The sequence below is a fragment of the Haplochromis burtoni genome, unplaced genomic scaffold (assembly GCF_018398535.1).
Source record: "Haplochromis burtoni strain Fernald_Lab_line unplaced genomic scaffold, NCSU_Asbu1 Contig_3, whole genome shotgun sequence".
NCBI classification, from domain to species: domain Eukaryota; kingdom Metazoa; phylum Chordata; class Actinopteri; order Cichliformes; family Cichlidae; genus Haplochromis; species Haplochromis burtoni.
In genome coordinates, this window is record NW_024582364.1 from 1011242 (window position 1) to 1024942 (window position 13701).

Sequence of the window (13701 nt, forward strand, 5' to 3'; positions counted from 1 at the left end):
AAAGTGTTTCAATTGTGGAGAGCTATCTTTTAGCAAGTGCTGGGAACATTGACCGCATGGATTCTCTGTATCAAGTGAGCAGCATTAGAAATCTTCAGCAAAAGCCTCCTCAAGAGTCACCATTACAACAACCAGCTGCTTCTTTAACATGCATGTATATTTTTGAGATAGCTGCATTTCTAGATTGTCAGGTTATTGTTGGAAAATGGGGAATTCAGTTTTATTATAAATTCTTGATTGATGAAATTATGATGTTGCCTATCAACTGCTAGCAAATTAAGGAAATTAGCAGAACGCTAGCATCCCTGCATTTTTTCTAGACGCAAGTGTAAACAAATATATTTGCCTCTTAGCTTCTGTAGATCATTTGGCTAAATGATCACTCTGCACCATTTGTCTGTTATGAGCCACCGCTGTGTTCCATTTGGAACAGTACGTGACGGGATTGACCATTATGTGTATTGTGTGCTTGGACTGATTAAAGTTTACAGTGGAAAAATATCCAGAGTGGTCACTGACTCATACCACCTCATGAGACAGCTACAGCTTCATTAACTCCTTCATTAACTGAGCATATTGAGAACTCTGGAAGTCCTCACACCAACAGGGAGCATCACAGTAGCATCCATGCTGGACATACAGTTTACATTTTCACCCCAATTTCAGTTTCTAGAATCAGTGCTTATATTTGTTTATGGATCTTATTGAATGTGTGACTCATATTCTGGTATTTAAGGGGATATCCTTGGATTAAGCTTCAATATCCTTTCAGTTTAAAATACTAGGAGAGGTTAGCAAATGACAGAAAACAGGAAGTAACTACTCAACTGTTTACCAAATTGCATAAAAAACACCTTGTATCTCTAAAAGTCTCTTCTGGTCAACGAGAATAGGTTACCACATAAAAAACCAAGTAGCCTGTGAATTCTTGTTTCACAATTACTGATCACTACTTTAGTAATTACTGTCTTACCTTTGCACAGAGCCAGACAAGCTGTTTTCTCTTTGTCTTTGTAATAAGAAAAGCTAACCAGCTGCCGACAGCAGGTGTATATTTAGCATGCAGACATGAAGCTGAATCACGTACCTCTCACAGAGAAAGTAAAAGTAGTAAGAATAACTCTGAACAGGTCAAACTATTCCTTTAATTTTTTTCAGTCTTTAACATCATTTTACATTTTTATTTATGTTGTAAGAAGCCTGCCACAGTCAGCATTTAATAACCAGTAAAAACTGTAAATTTTACTTTGACAAACACAAACCACAATGACGTGTTCGGCAAAAAACCCCGAACATGGCAGTGTGTTTTCTTGTTAAACGTCTCACTCTTGCAGTTATTAGTCATCATACGTTGCCTGTGTTTTGCAAGGCAAGCTTTCATATTAAACTCAACACGTATAGTTTCTCTCTGTGAACATAAAGCAGAAGAGACAAACCCAGATTTCCACATGGGGACGTATCTGTCTGAGCCGTAATGAAATGAGTGGGGCCGGTTTTCCCAGCAGCACTTGAGCAAGAAGATCAACTTAGTGCCAAAATAAGCTAATGCATAAAGATGATGATACTGCTGAGACGTTTTTGCTTAATTGGGCCTTGAGATGTCGTACACTTTCAAAACAAGAAGCCTTCAGGCACAATCCACTCGAAGCCCAAATCGTTTGATTATTTCAGTTTCTTTTTACTGGAATTTTTGAAAAGTATGTGAATTTAATTAAGCTAAAACAAAAAAATACTTTGAATACTGTTCTAACCCATTTCTAAAAACGTTGTATACACGTGAATAGAGAGGACTTGATCCAGTTAATCAGCATTATGTTTGTATCTCAACAGAATGGCAATAAAATACTGCTGGCAAATAATGTTTACCAGCAGTATCCATGTAAGCACTCATCAAACTTTTTAAAGAAATCCACGTGAAATGGATTTTGCAGTTATAAGGCACAATCACAAGTGTAGGGGAAGCTCTCAGCATGACGAAATATGCAAAGATGTATGCTTGTTTGTTTTAATTAAACACACTTTTGACAATCTGAAATTGTCCACATCCGTGCTAGGAAGTTAGCCAAAAGTGATTACAAACAAACTTAATGCCAGTTTGACCTCTTAAGCCCCAACGCCCCCAGATACGGGGGCAAAAGGCAGGAGATCGCATTTGGGGTTAGGCATTGGGGCTTAAGTGTGTTGTTGGTCCTCCTTCCAAATTTTCTGTGTGATGACTTCAAAACAGAATATTAAAAGTGCATATGGATCTGCTCTAAAGCAACTTACGCCACCTCTTTCAGTCATATTCATACATTTTAGAGGAATAAATGTTCAAAATTTCCATAAATACATGGCTAGTCATCATTGCTAACACCTCCATTGGTATGAGTATCTAGTTTCTAGTTTCCGGTGTTGTTTGTTTGTCTTTTGGTGGGGAGGGTCTCACTTTATCTTTTACAAATTGTCTTTTTTTTAATGCTTATTTGGCCCTGAATAGTGTAATAAAAAAAAACACAGAAAAAAGCCTGATGAAAGTGAAGTTCCACTCCTGTGACAATGCTGTAACATCTTCAACAAACGGGGGAAAAAATGTCGTAATGAAGAAAGTTTCTTTCTGTAGGCAGTGAGTTCAGCTTTTTAGATTGTCAGTGCCTTTTGATTTAGAAATTGAGAGTCAATCACAGTCTGCATTGCAGCCTGAATGTGAGTAATGCAGCTTTCTGAGCACTGGGCAGACCCTAAATTGGCTCTCTCTCCAAAATACACACGCAGTGAATTTCACATGGGAGCTCTAAGAACAAAGTGCTCTCAATAAAACTGTGCTTCTCTTACCCACACACACACACACACACACACACACACACACACACACACACACACACACACACACACACACACACACACACACACGCACACTTGCAGTTATATATGTGCTTCTGTCTTCATATTTCTTCCTTTATGTACCAAACACAAAAAAAAATGCTCATAAAAATGCTGTAAACATTGTCATAAAACCACCGCACGACATCTTATGAATGAAAAGTGACAACAATATATACACTCTTTACATATTTCAACCACATCTGTGCCCGCTACTAGGTGAAGTTCATCCTTTTTGTTTGGTTATCAGCTCAGCAGAGTCCAAGAGCATCCACGGTTTATGCTTTTCGGGATGCTCCATCAGCTCCTTTCCATAAACTCGTCAGCAGTCTCAGGTCAAAGAAGGGATATTTACTCCATGGCCAGAGCGACCCGGTCGGGCGTCATCGGCCCCGGCTTGACCGAGATCCACAAGTCTTCGGTATTGGCAGAATTTTTTTTCTTCTTTGTTTCTGACCTTGAAGACGACACGGCGTCGCCGCAGCAACAACAACAGCAGCTGTTGGCATGACGACAGCAACAGCAGTGACAGCACACCACCACCGTTGTGAGGAGAACAAGCAGGGGAAGCGTCAGGAGGACCACCAGGCAGACTGTGTTATAGGCCCCCTGGTTATGTTTTTCTGAAGCAAAGTGCCACAGTTGGTTGAAAAAATCCTGAATGCTGTCAGTTTTCCCATCCATGGCTTAGGATACCGGCGTGTAAGCCCTTTAAATGAGACTAGCTCACTGTTGGAAAAGTTTTGCTAAATCCTTTAGAGAGTTGAAATAGTTGTGAGACAGCAAATGTGCATGTTAGGATGCTGGGGTACTAAAATGATAAAAATATAATGTCCCTCTGAGCCCTTTGGGTGGTTGGATTAAGGTTAAAAAACTGCCCAAAATGAAATCGTTTCCCTGAGACTCTCATCCATCCAACGAGGGCTGTGCTCTGTGGGTTAAATGGAAACACCAGAAGCAAACATCACTGATGCTTTCTGCTTTAAAGTGCTCCTTTGGAGAAGGTCAAAGCCCATTTAAACAAATCCACAAAACCAAGAGGTCAAGAGGTTAGAGAAGGCTTTCAATATGAGGATTCTGATCTCGAGGAAAGCGGAAGTTTCTTTATCCAGGTCGACATTCCAGTAATTGTTTTCTCGAGTTTCCTCTTGTCCTCCTCCCCTTTAACTTTCAGTCTGACGAGCTGTAGAGAAGTGACTTAATGTGGATGTATCTGCAAAAAAAAAAGAAAAAAGAAGGTTAACATGAAAAGAAAATTTGGGTCCAGGCAGACAACCGGTCTCCCTCACTCTTTCCCTGCCTCCCAATCTATCTTTCTGCCTCTGTCTTTAACATCTCTACTCCTGCACCCCACCCCCCATCTTGTCAATGTCAGCTTCGGATTTTTTTCAGCTTTCCCTTCATTAATATTGCAGAGGGGCATTCATGATTCAGGGCAGCTCTCTCTCTCTAAGAGTCCCACTGAGGAAGACAGCGGCGAACAGAGAGAGAGAGTAAGGAGTGGAAGAAATGGAGGGAGATTGTGTCTGAGGGAAGGCGAGACCGAGACAGAGGTAACCAATCTTCCTAAGAATCCCGCTGAGATGGAGAACGTGACAGTGTCAGAAAAAAAAAAGAAGCGAAGTGGGAGAAAGGTAGGCCAGAGAAAGATCTGCTATAGGAGGCTCATGAATATACAGGTCTCATGGATCCCAAAGCAGGAGATGGATGGAATGTGGCCTAAGTATTCCTAAATGTCTGAATTTAACAATTTTATGCTGGCCTCAAATAAAACCACCGCCAAATAGGAATCCTTGATGTAAGGAACTTCAATTGTCAGTCCTACATGGAAATAAAAGTCATATTGTTCCTTACTCTGAGACTAAAAAGCTATTTGATTAAGCCTGAAGCCTTGAGGCAACATTTTTATTTAAATGCTGTTAAACATCTATAGTTTTTCAGACACCATTTGACTCAAGTACGCTCCACAGAGTCTCTGTAGCTTTCGGCTACAGGGCTTCTTTGTATTCTGTTCGCAGGAAGGAAAAAGATTTTCATCTCACATTCGGTTGCTTCGTATGCAGAGAAAGAGAGATGAAGATGCACCTGCAAGTGGAGAGCAAATAGGCACGGCTTCCACCGTGCGTTGTGCCTCATGTGTGAAATTAGTTTACCCACAGACAGCCCGCTAACTTCCCTCCTGTTCATTTGCTCAACAGGAAGCTAAGCACTTAAAGCTAAGTAGCACCTGAAATGTTTAAGTGAGAGATCAGAAAGAGCAATCCCATTTCAGAAAATAGAAACCACCGCATGAAAAACTGTGCTTCATTTCTTTTTGGGTTATTAGAGACTCTTCATGTTAGTTTGTGCAGTTTTGGTTTGTTCATAAAAAAAAATAGAAGCAAATGAGGTCACCGGCAAATTTAAGCAAAAACTAATCTAGATTTTGCTGAAGTGGGGAAATTTGGGTCTACTAATGAAGTAAAATGCATACAGTGCACAGACTGACAGTGAGTTTAAAGCCACTCAGTGCTCCTCTGATGAGAAGAAAAACAAGGGCAGTGTGCGTCGTTATCTCGTTCTGCTGCGATGGTTTAATAACTCCACCAAATATTCATCTCCATATAGCAGCAGCACATAAAAGCTGTGCACAGGATTGTGCCTTATTTCAAAAATGTGCACCACGTTTGGAACAAAGGCTGCCTGCAGGCGACATGGAAACCCGCGCATATTCCTGAGAGCGATGGCGTCGCTGCCACATCTTTCCTGATTATTGGCTGCAGGTACATGTTGTTGTGATGAGCTTGGCTGAGCTGCAGCACCTCTGTGCACACTCTGATCATCCCGCCATTATGAAAACTCTGCCACCGCGGCGAGCCAGAGCCGCTGAGCAATAAGTTTGTCGGAGAGGGACAGAGATCGGGAGTGAAGCACGGAGGTGTGATCTAGCCGGTAGAAAAGAAGTGACTCACAATGAATCAGTAGGAAAGTCATTAAATAGAATGGACAAGTCACTGAGTGTTATGATAATTATAGCCTCTGGCCAGGAACAAAGAGCCCACTTTGAGATGCGTTTATACACGGGTGAACTATAGTTGAAACACTAGCAGAAGAAATACAATGCTTTATGATCTACATGTCATTTCATCAACGTGCTAAGGGAATTAATCCAGAAAGAGAAGTAACAACAAACTGATTGCCACTGTTGTTTCGTTCTCAGCAGGCCGTTTCTGTGCAGTACTGTGAGATGACCGGTAGTTGTTCCTAACTTAATGGCTATTTTAAATAGATTGTAGCTTTATTTTTACTAAAAACAAACTAAAATGAGTCTCACTCATGACAACATTCTTTCAGAGACTCTCACCGGCTGTTTCACTTTCTCATGACTTTGTCTTCTTCTTGAGGCATTCGTACACAGGAAAAGGCCCTTTCTGGGCCACACAAAGCCAGGAAAGGGCTGAGAAAAATGTTATGATTGCACACAGTTAGCCCCTGCTGCTTTTTTAAGGAACATGCGTGACCTAAAAGACAAAGTTGCGACAGAAGGCATGGCAGGAATCTTTAATGACTTGCCCCGAGCACCGAGTCAGAGCAGTTCGCTCATCAGTCAGCATTAATTCACAGTGCTAGGGTGTGTTTGTTTTGACCTGAGTCAAGAACCAGTAAACAGCTAAACCTCTAGATTTTTTTTTTCTGCAGAAAACATGATCTGTGTTTGATCTCAAAGTGCAGCTGTTTTGCTGTCGTAGCAACAGGCCCGCTGATATGCTTGACAGTGAACAAAAGCAAGTGCACAAGCCCATTACATGTCAGATGTGTCAGCTCAGTCCTAACTGGAATGAAATGAGCAAAGTGGAGGTCACACTGCCAGTAAGAAAAGGGAGGGGGCAGCCAGATGAAGCTAGTAAACATCATCAGTAAGTTAGTCAGCCCTTTAAAACTAAAGTGAGGGACAAAGTGAAAGTTCTTAGAAACAGACGTTTGAGTGGGATGGTTTGTTTTAAGGAGACGAGAGTGTATTACAGACGCTTTTGGCTGAAATCTAATCTAACCCCAGCCAAAACCAAGCTTCTTTTTTTTTGGATGAAGAATGAAGATTGTCCCAAAAGCAGCAATTTTACCTGAGTTTAATCAAACAACAAGAAACATCAGCAAATACCAACTTAAGCCACAGCAGTATCAAAGTATTCAGTGGCAGTTAAGATCTCATTGAAAGCAGAACCTTACCCCGCAGGCACTTGTGAAGTAGCAGGTCAGGTCTCGCGTCTTGTCTAATCCAGTTAGCTGCTCTAACTTCTGTTGGTTCTGTTTTGGCATCTGGCTTCAGCTCTGGTCTGGTCCCCCTCACTCTGACATCGTCACTTTCTGTTCCTGTTTCCCTCTCTACCCTTGTTTCATCCTCCTCCTTTTCCTCCTCCTCCTCCTCCTCCTCTCTGTGTAAGTGTGTGTTTTGGTCACAGCGTCACTGCACCCTGCCCACTTTGTATAAGAATGGGCCCTCTGTCTGCGCTTACATGTTTCCTACACACTGTGCTCAAGAGTTGTGGTTGCTTTACTTTACCCTCACTAAATGACATCAGGCAGAAAGATGGAAAGTCAGATAAATGAAGTTAAAAAGTCTGATATGAAGTCACAGGAATGCCGTATTAAAAGCTGAATCCCTCCACAATAAGGCCTCCATGCATGCACTCATCTGAAAACCTTGCAACTACAGCGGAAGTTGCACGCAAGGTTGAAACATTTTGCATAATAGCACTAAATGACGGCTTGAACAAACACCGCTCCACCCATCTGTGGGCCCCGAAACAGGAATAAAAAGGGGGAACAAAAACTGCGCGAGCCTACGTCTGTGTGTGCTGTAAATACAGTGACAGAGGTATGAGCAAGACAAGAAAGATATGAAAGAAGGAGGTCATGTGAAGTGCACACACACACACACACACACACACAGAAACCCACTTTTTATGCCTGTGGCATTGTGGTCGATGCCCTTTCAGTTCAGTCAAGCAAAACACGATTTTTATTCAAGTAAGAATCAAGAAAAAAAAAGGGTTCAGCTGACATTAAAGAAAACTCTGTTCACTATTCTCATCAGAGGGTTGTTTTACTTTGACATGCAAACTGTAGGTCCTGTGCATTCATATATTATATGATGTGTGCTTATATACATGCAAAAATATATAAGCACACATTATATAAGGAGAATTAGTTCAAAGAGTGTCTAATGTGTGCAGAGCCTGGTCATGAACAGAAAAGAAAGGAACTTAACTTTTACCACCCTCTTAAGAAGCAGTAGTTGTGGAAGAAATCAAAAAGTTAAATATATAGATAGCTAGATGCAAAAGATGTCTGTGTCCTTTATCTGAAACATGATGAGACCAGATGAGTCGCCGCTCATTTATTCACTGCTCATGGTGTATGTAGATGGGACGATTTCATCTGATAATCTGCTTCTTTTTTTTTTTAAATAATGCCTCCTGACAGGTTTCAGACTGCCTGAAGAAGGAAGTGGGCTCTTTTGTAGCTATGAGGCATGGTTACGTGAAAACTTATGAGACAAGCCTCACCGTGTCTGCAGGTTTGTCTGAGCCATTTCAGACAAATAGCAACCAGGCATTCACACACACACACACACACACACACACACACACACACACACACACACACACACACACACACACACACACACACACACACATACCAGCACAGAGGGTGCCGTCTGATTGCCAGGGCATGCAGTGCTGCACAGTGAGACTCTATCCCGGCTGCTGTTGAGGCAATACAGTGTCCAGTCACCTCAAGCAAGCGTTGATTAATGACCTGAGTGCAGCAGCACTTCTCTTGATGGAAATCCTTCTTTACAGTAGTTTGTATGAAAATGATTTCTCTGTGTATTCCATTTGCTGCTTTTGATTGCTGCTTCAAACACCTGCGCGCAGGAGCCGCCTTTTCTTTTGCTTAGATCTACTCTTTTGCACAGGCACACTTTTAAACCTGCAGGGTTGTATTAACCTAGATTTTATGTGTGCTGTTGGATCTGCTTCTCAACCTTGAGACGACACAAGAAACAATCTGAAAGGTGTCGGATGTAACAATTTGCCTTTTCAAATAATGGAAAAAACAGCAGGTTTCAGTATCAGAACAAATAAGAGGCAGATATTGTAGAAATATGTTGTCAGGGATATTTTTTATTTTATTTTATAAAGATATATATATGATTTATATGCATTTCCCTGACAGACTGTGTTTTGTTCTTATAAACCTCATTCTCTATTATCTCTTTCCTTCACTCCTTCATTCTGTGGACACCTTATGTTTAGCCTATACTGCAGTGACCCTCATATACGTCCCATTTCCTCTATGGAAATCTTACTCTCCATTTATACTACCTCGACCCTGTGCTATAAAGGGTGCAGCTCCCATCTGGTTTATAGAAACTGCTCGCAGCGGAGCTCACCTCAGAGAAAAAGGTTCCAACAATATATCTCTTTATCCTACTCAGGTCTGTAGCTGAACAAATTGCGGGAAAGACCACTGAGCTCATGTCGGATCACTGGTCATACAATCATGATGGCAAAAAAAGTGACTTTGACATTACCAGCAGCATTAAGTAAAGCCTCACAGAATCAGTGGACTGTGCAAAAGGGCATTACGAATCACCATGACCTGCTGGTTCTGCCAGCATACACTGAAACATGAGTATGAACCCTATCCAGTGCACTGTGAGAGTTTCTGAATGGGAGTGCTAATGAAAACTGGCTAAAGGGTTGCTGTAGACGAATCTGACAAGTGTCCAGAAATAGCCTGCTAATAAATCCAGTGTCCCCGGAGGAAAACCTGAGCTATAATCCAGTCCTGTAAAATGTCTAAGGCCAACTCTGTGACAACGGGCAGAGAGCAAGACAGAGAAAGAAATGATTTTGTCTATATAAGGAATTGCCTCTTGCTCTCAGAGAAAGTCATCTTTCAATAGCAATCGGTTGGCATTATAAACTTTGGGCTTTTTTTTATGAGAGCACATAAATGCAAAAATCTAGCTATGATGTCAGTGTGCTATTTTAACATCTATTTATGTAATAATCTAAGCATAGTTCTCATGTGACACAAGCTCTACTTTGGGAATAAATATGTTAAACATGTCTTTCTTGGCTTGTGAAGAAGAAATGTCCTGCCTGTTCTCCTGCATAAATAAATACAGAGTAATGCTGTCAGCTTGCAGTGAAGGAAGTGTTTTTCCAGAGCACTTAATTATAATCAGCAGGGACTTTCTAAGTTCTTCTTTCTTGGCCCAGGATTTCCAAATACAGAAGAAACAGCGTGACACACTGTGGGAAAATAAAGTCACTCGTGTTAGACAACAGCTTACAAATACCTTAAGTGTAAATGACGAATACAAACCGCAGAAGAAGACAGTCGAAAGTCATTTGCAGATACATACCAGGCATTCTTTCCTATTTTTATGCAGAAATCTCTGGCACCCCTCATTTCTTTATGTTTTGCTTCCAAGGAGTCAGAATTTTTGTGTTTTTTTTAAACTGGTCTGAAGTAATAGTTCTCCAGGCTTTCTGAAGGTCTTTCAAAGTTTTTCTCTCAACATTGGTGGCTTTCAGTCTCATTTTTAGTCCAGCCATCATACCTGAATCATAGGAATGTTTTTTGAAAAAAAATATCAGTCACTATCAGTCATGGATTGGCCTCCCATAGACCAAACCCCAACATTACTGAAGCTATGTGCAATCATATAGGCAGAAAATGGAACAAAGATTACTGAAGACCACTAAAGGAGTATAAGAAACCTTAAGAAAGCTCAAAGAGAGTTCAGTATAAGGGTGGTCATACTGAATATTGACTTTGATGTTTCTTAAAACTGCACGTTTTTTCTGTTTTCTAAGCAAAATCCTAAGAACTAAGGCCGCTCAAGACATTACTGCACTGTTTGCAGTGCCCATTTAAGGCGACATAACATTTACTGTCTTTATCTCTTCCAGACAGACTTAACTTCTTTTTGACAAATAGAAAAGCTTGACGGACAGTCTTGAGACAAAAACAAGCTGTGTGGCAACAATATGTGGTCATAAGATAACAAAGAAACATAAATACACTTCCTTTCTTTTTTTTAAATGCATACGTGCGTTTGGTTTGTCGGGTTTGTCTGTTTGCTTCAAAGGAAAGAACCTGTGTAGTGTTTCACAACTGTTTAGTGTAAGTGAAAATGATAATAGAGTGCCTGAAGCACATGTTTAATTTCTAACATGTAGTCAAAGAAACATTTTGACACAGTAAACGAATCCAATCAGAAAATGTTGAACCTGCACTTTTATTTAAATTAGTATTAAAACTCAAAAGCACTTAACTGTTCAACCCCAGTTTATATCAGTGTGATGGTAATTGAATGTTTTTCTTGCATTAATCCCCCCCACTGGGTCAAATTTTCTCGTCTTGTTATCACCATTGATCAACTATTCAGACTTAAATCTAAATCACTCAGAGGCCATTATGTAAGTAAGGCAGATATGCTGGTATGGTAAATATGACTTAACATCTTCTGTTGTTGTTGATGGCTAATCAGCTTGTGATTGTGTTTACCCAGCGGGGAATAAAACAAGACGATTTAGCCTTGAGGCAGTCTATGGAAAGTTCTCAGTAAAGTCCTTAACTTGGGTGATGATCACTTTGATTGTGCTCGTGCTTCATTCTGAGTAACTGAAAGTTGGATGGTGATCATATTTTGTTTTAGGGAGATTTTATTTCCAAGCATTCCTGGCATCCCGTGTTTGTTCCTAAGTCTTTACTTTAAAAAAAAATAAGTAAAACTGACAGCCTTACTGAAATGCCCTTACAGCATAATTACCATTTGCTACACATAGTGAGAGGTGTAGCGATCTCACGCCCTCATAAATGCACAGACAAAAACACACGTTTTCCCACCATTTTCCGCAAGAATCACTAAAAAAAGAATCTCTATCCAAAGTCTACTCAGTGTAGAATTGCTTTCCCTCTAGGTGATGTGATGAAGTACAGAACATACTCTCTACTGCGCTTGTCCCTCGGGTCACTGTAGCCCTGAGAGACACTTTCACATGTCTCAGCTCTCATATCTGAATGGCTCCCGAGGACTTCTGTGTAGTTCAAATGATGAAGGGGGCATTAAGGATCCCCGCTGGCACACTACAAAATCAAAATCCATTTCCTACTTGGCCTTAAATCATGGAAAGAAAATGGCAAAGCATGTCTTTGCAGGAAAGAAAGGCAAGGGGGGGGGGGGGGGGGTGGGTAAACTGACATACTCTGAGTACAAAAAGTAAACAAATACGAACAGTAGCAAAATATGGGTTAATCAAGTGTGGCTCCCCATGTGGGTAATGCGTTATTTTTGTGTATGTGCACACACATGTTAGCAATTTATTAGCTGGTGTATCCATATGCTGGTGACACTGCTGTTGTAGCTGAATGAGGTGGAGCTAATCCATCCAGTTGGTCATAAACTATCTGTAACGGGTCACCAGCTGATATACACTAAATAGTGAGATACTCTGTGAGCATTTTTTCTTCACTTTTTATCTTTTAATAGATTTAATAGGAAATTAGCCTTGGAGGAAACGGCTTTTTATAAAGCAGGTCACAAGCCAAGTATTTTTAGCAAAACGCCTTCGGTCTTCAGTTTAGGCTATAAATTTTAAATGTTACACCTTAATCTTGCAAAAACAAGCAACAGGAAATGGAAAGTCTCACTGTCCTCCATGTAATGTTTGGATACCCACACCCCCACATCCAATGTATCTTGTTTAGCTGATTTCAAGTCAACTATGACAGATTTCTTTACTATTTTTTCACATAAAACACAGTAATATAGAAAGTAACAGAACACAAAACCCATCACAGAACTCTGGACACCTTGGAGTACTTAGTAATACACCCTCTGGCAAATATCACAGCTTGTAAAGGCTTTTTGTAGCATGTAAGAGTCTTTCACTTCTTGTTTGTTGGCTTTTTGACCATTTGTCCTTATAAAAGGCTCCGCCCAAGGTCTTTTAGCAGTGCATAAAAGACCTTGGGCAGTCTTTTATGCACTGCTATTCTAAGGTTGCTTCACAGACTTTTGATGATGTTTTGGTCTGAGCCACAGACTTTGAGACCTCTGGGCAATAAACCATTCAGCTGCTCAATGGCTCAGCCTTGATATGTTGAGCTATCTCTGTGTCATATATTAAAGATAATGATATATATATATATATATATAATATTATATATTATATATATATAATAATAATATATCGTATCTTTATTATATATAATATATATATATATATATTAATATATAATATTATATATATATATATATTTCTTTTTCTTGCTTTATTTAGTTCTTTGTATTTCTAATCTTGTTATCTTAATCTTCTGTTCTCAGTAATTACTGTGGCTTTCAGGCTGTTTTTAGTGACTTCCCTTTTGTGTTTCATTCCAGTGTAAAATATGTGCCTTACCTTCAGTGTTCCTCTTTGTCAAGTTTATCTTGTTTCCCCATTTACTCGCCTTAATTCACGTTTTATTTTGTAAGTGCTTTTAGCTTTTGGATCTTGTCTAGTTTCACTTCCTATCCCTGCCTTCACTCATTCCTTGATTGTCTTCAGTTGTGTTTAGTTGTTTCCTCTTCCCTCATTACCTTTTGTATATATTGCCTCAGTCTCTCAGTCATCAAATCACTGGCTAAGCGCTTCAGAAACCCCGGGATTTTCGGACTTGGATTTGTGCTTTGTGATTCTCTGGGCTAAGAGCATTAAAGCTTCCTTAAAGTCTCCTGAGTCCACGCAGAGGTTCATAATGCCAGCCAACCTGTTTTTCTTGGTAGACACCATTCTT

General features: G+C 40.3%; 1 protein-coding gene across 1 annotated transcript; it reads right to left on the reverse strand.

Moving 5' to 3' along the window:
- Positions 1-7230, reverse strand: LOC102299195 (uncharacterized protein KIAA0040). The gene is made up of 2 exons (XM_005912804.3): positions 7069-7230; positions 1-4075 (listed from the first exon to the last, which is right to left on the reverse strand). The coding sequence occupies exon 2, from the start codon at positions 3544-3546 to the stop codon at positions 3214-3216; it is 333 nt and encodes a 110-aa protein (XP_005912866.1). The 5' UTR covers positions 3547-4075; positions 7069-7230; the 3' UTR covers positions 1-3213.
- Positions 7231-13701: the final 6471 nt, after the last annotated feature.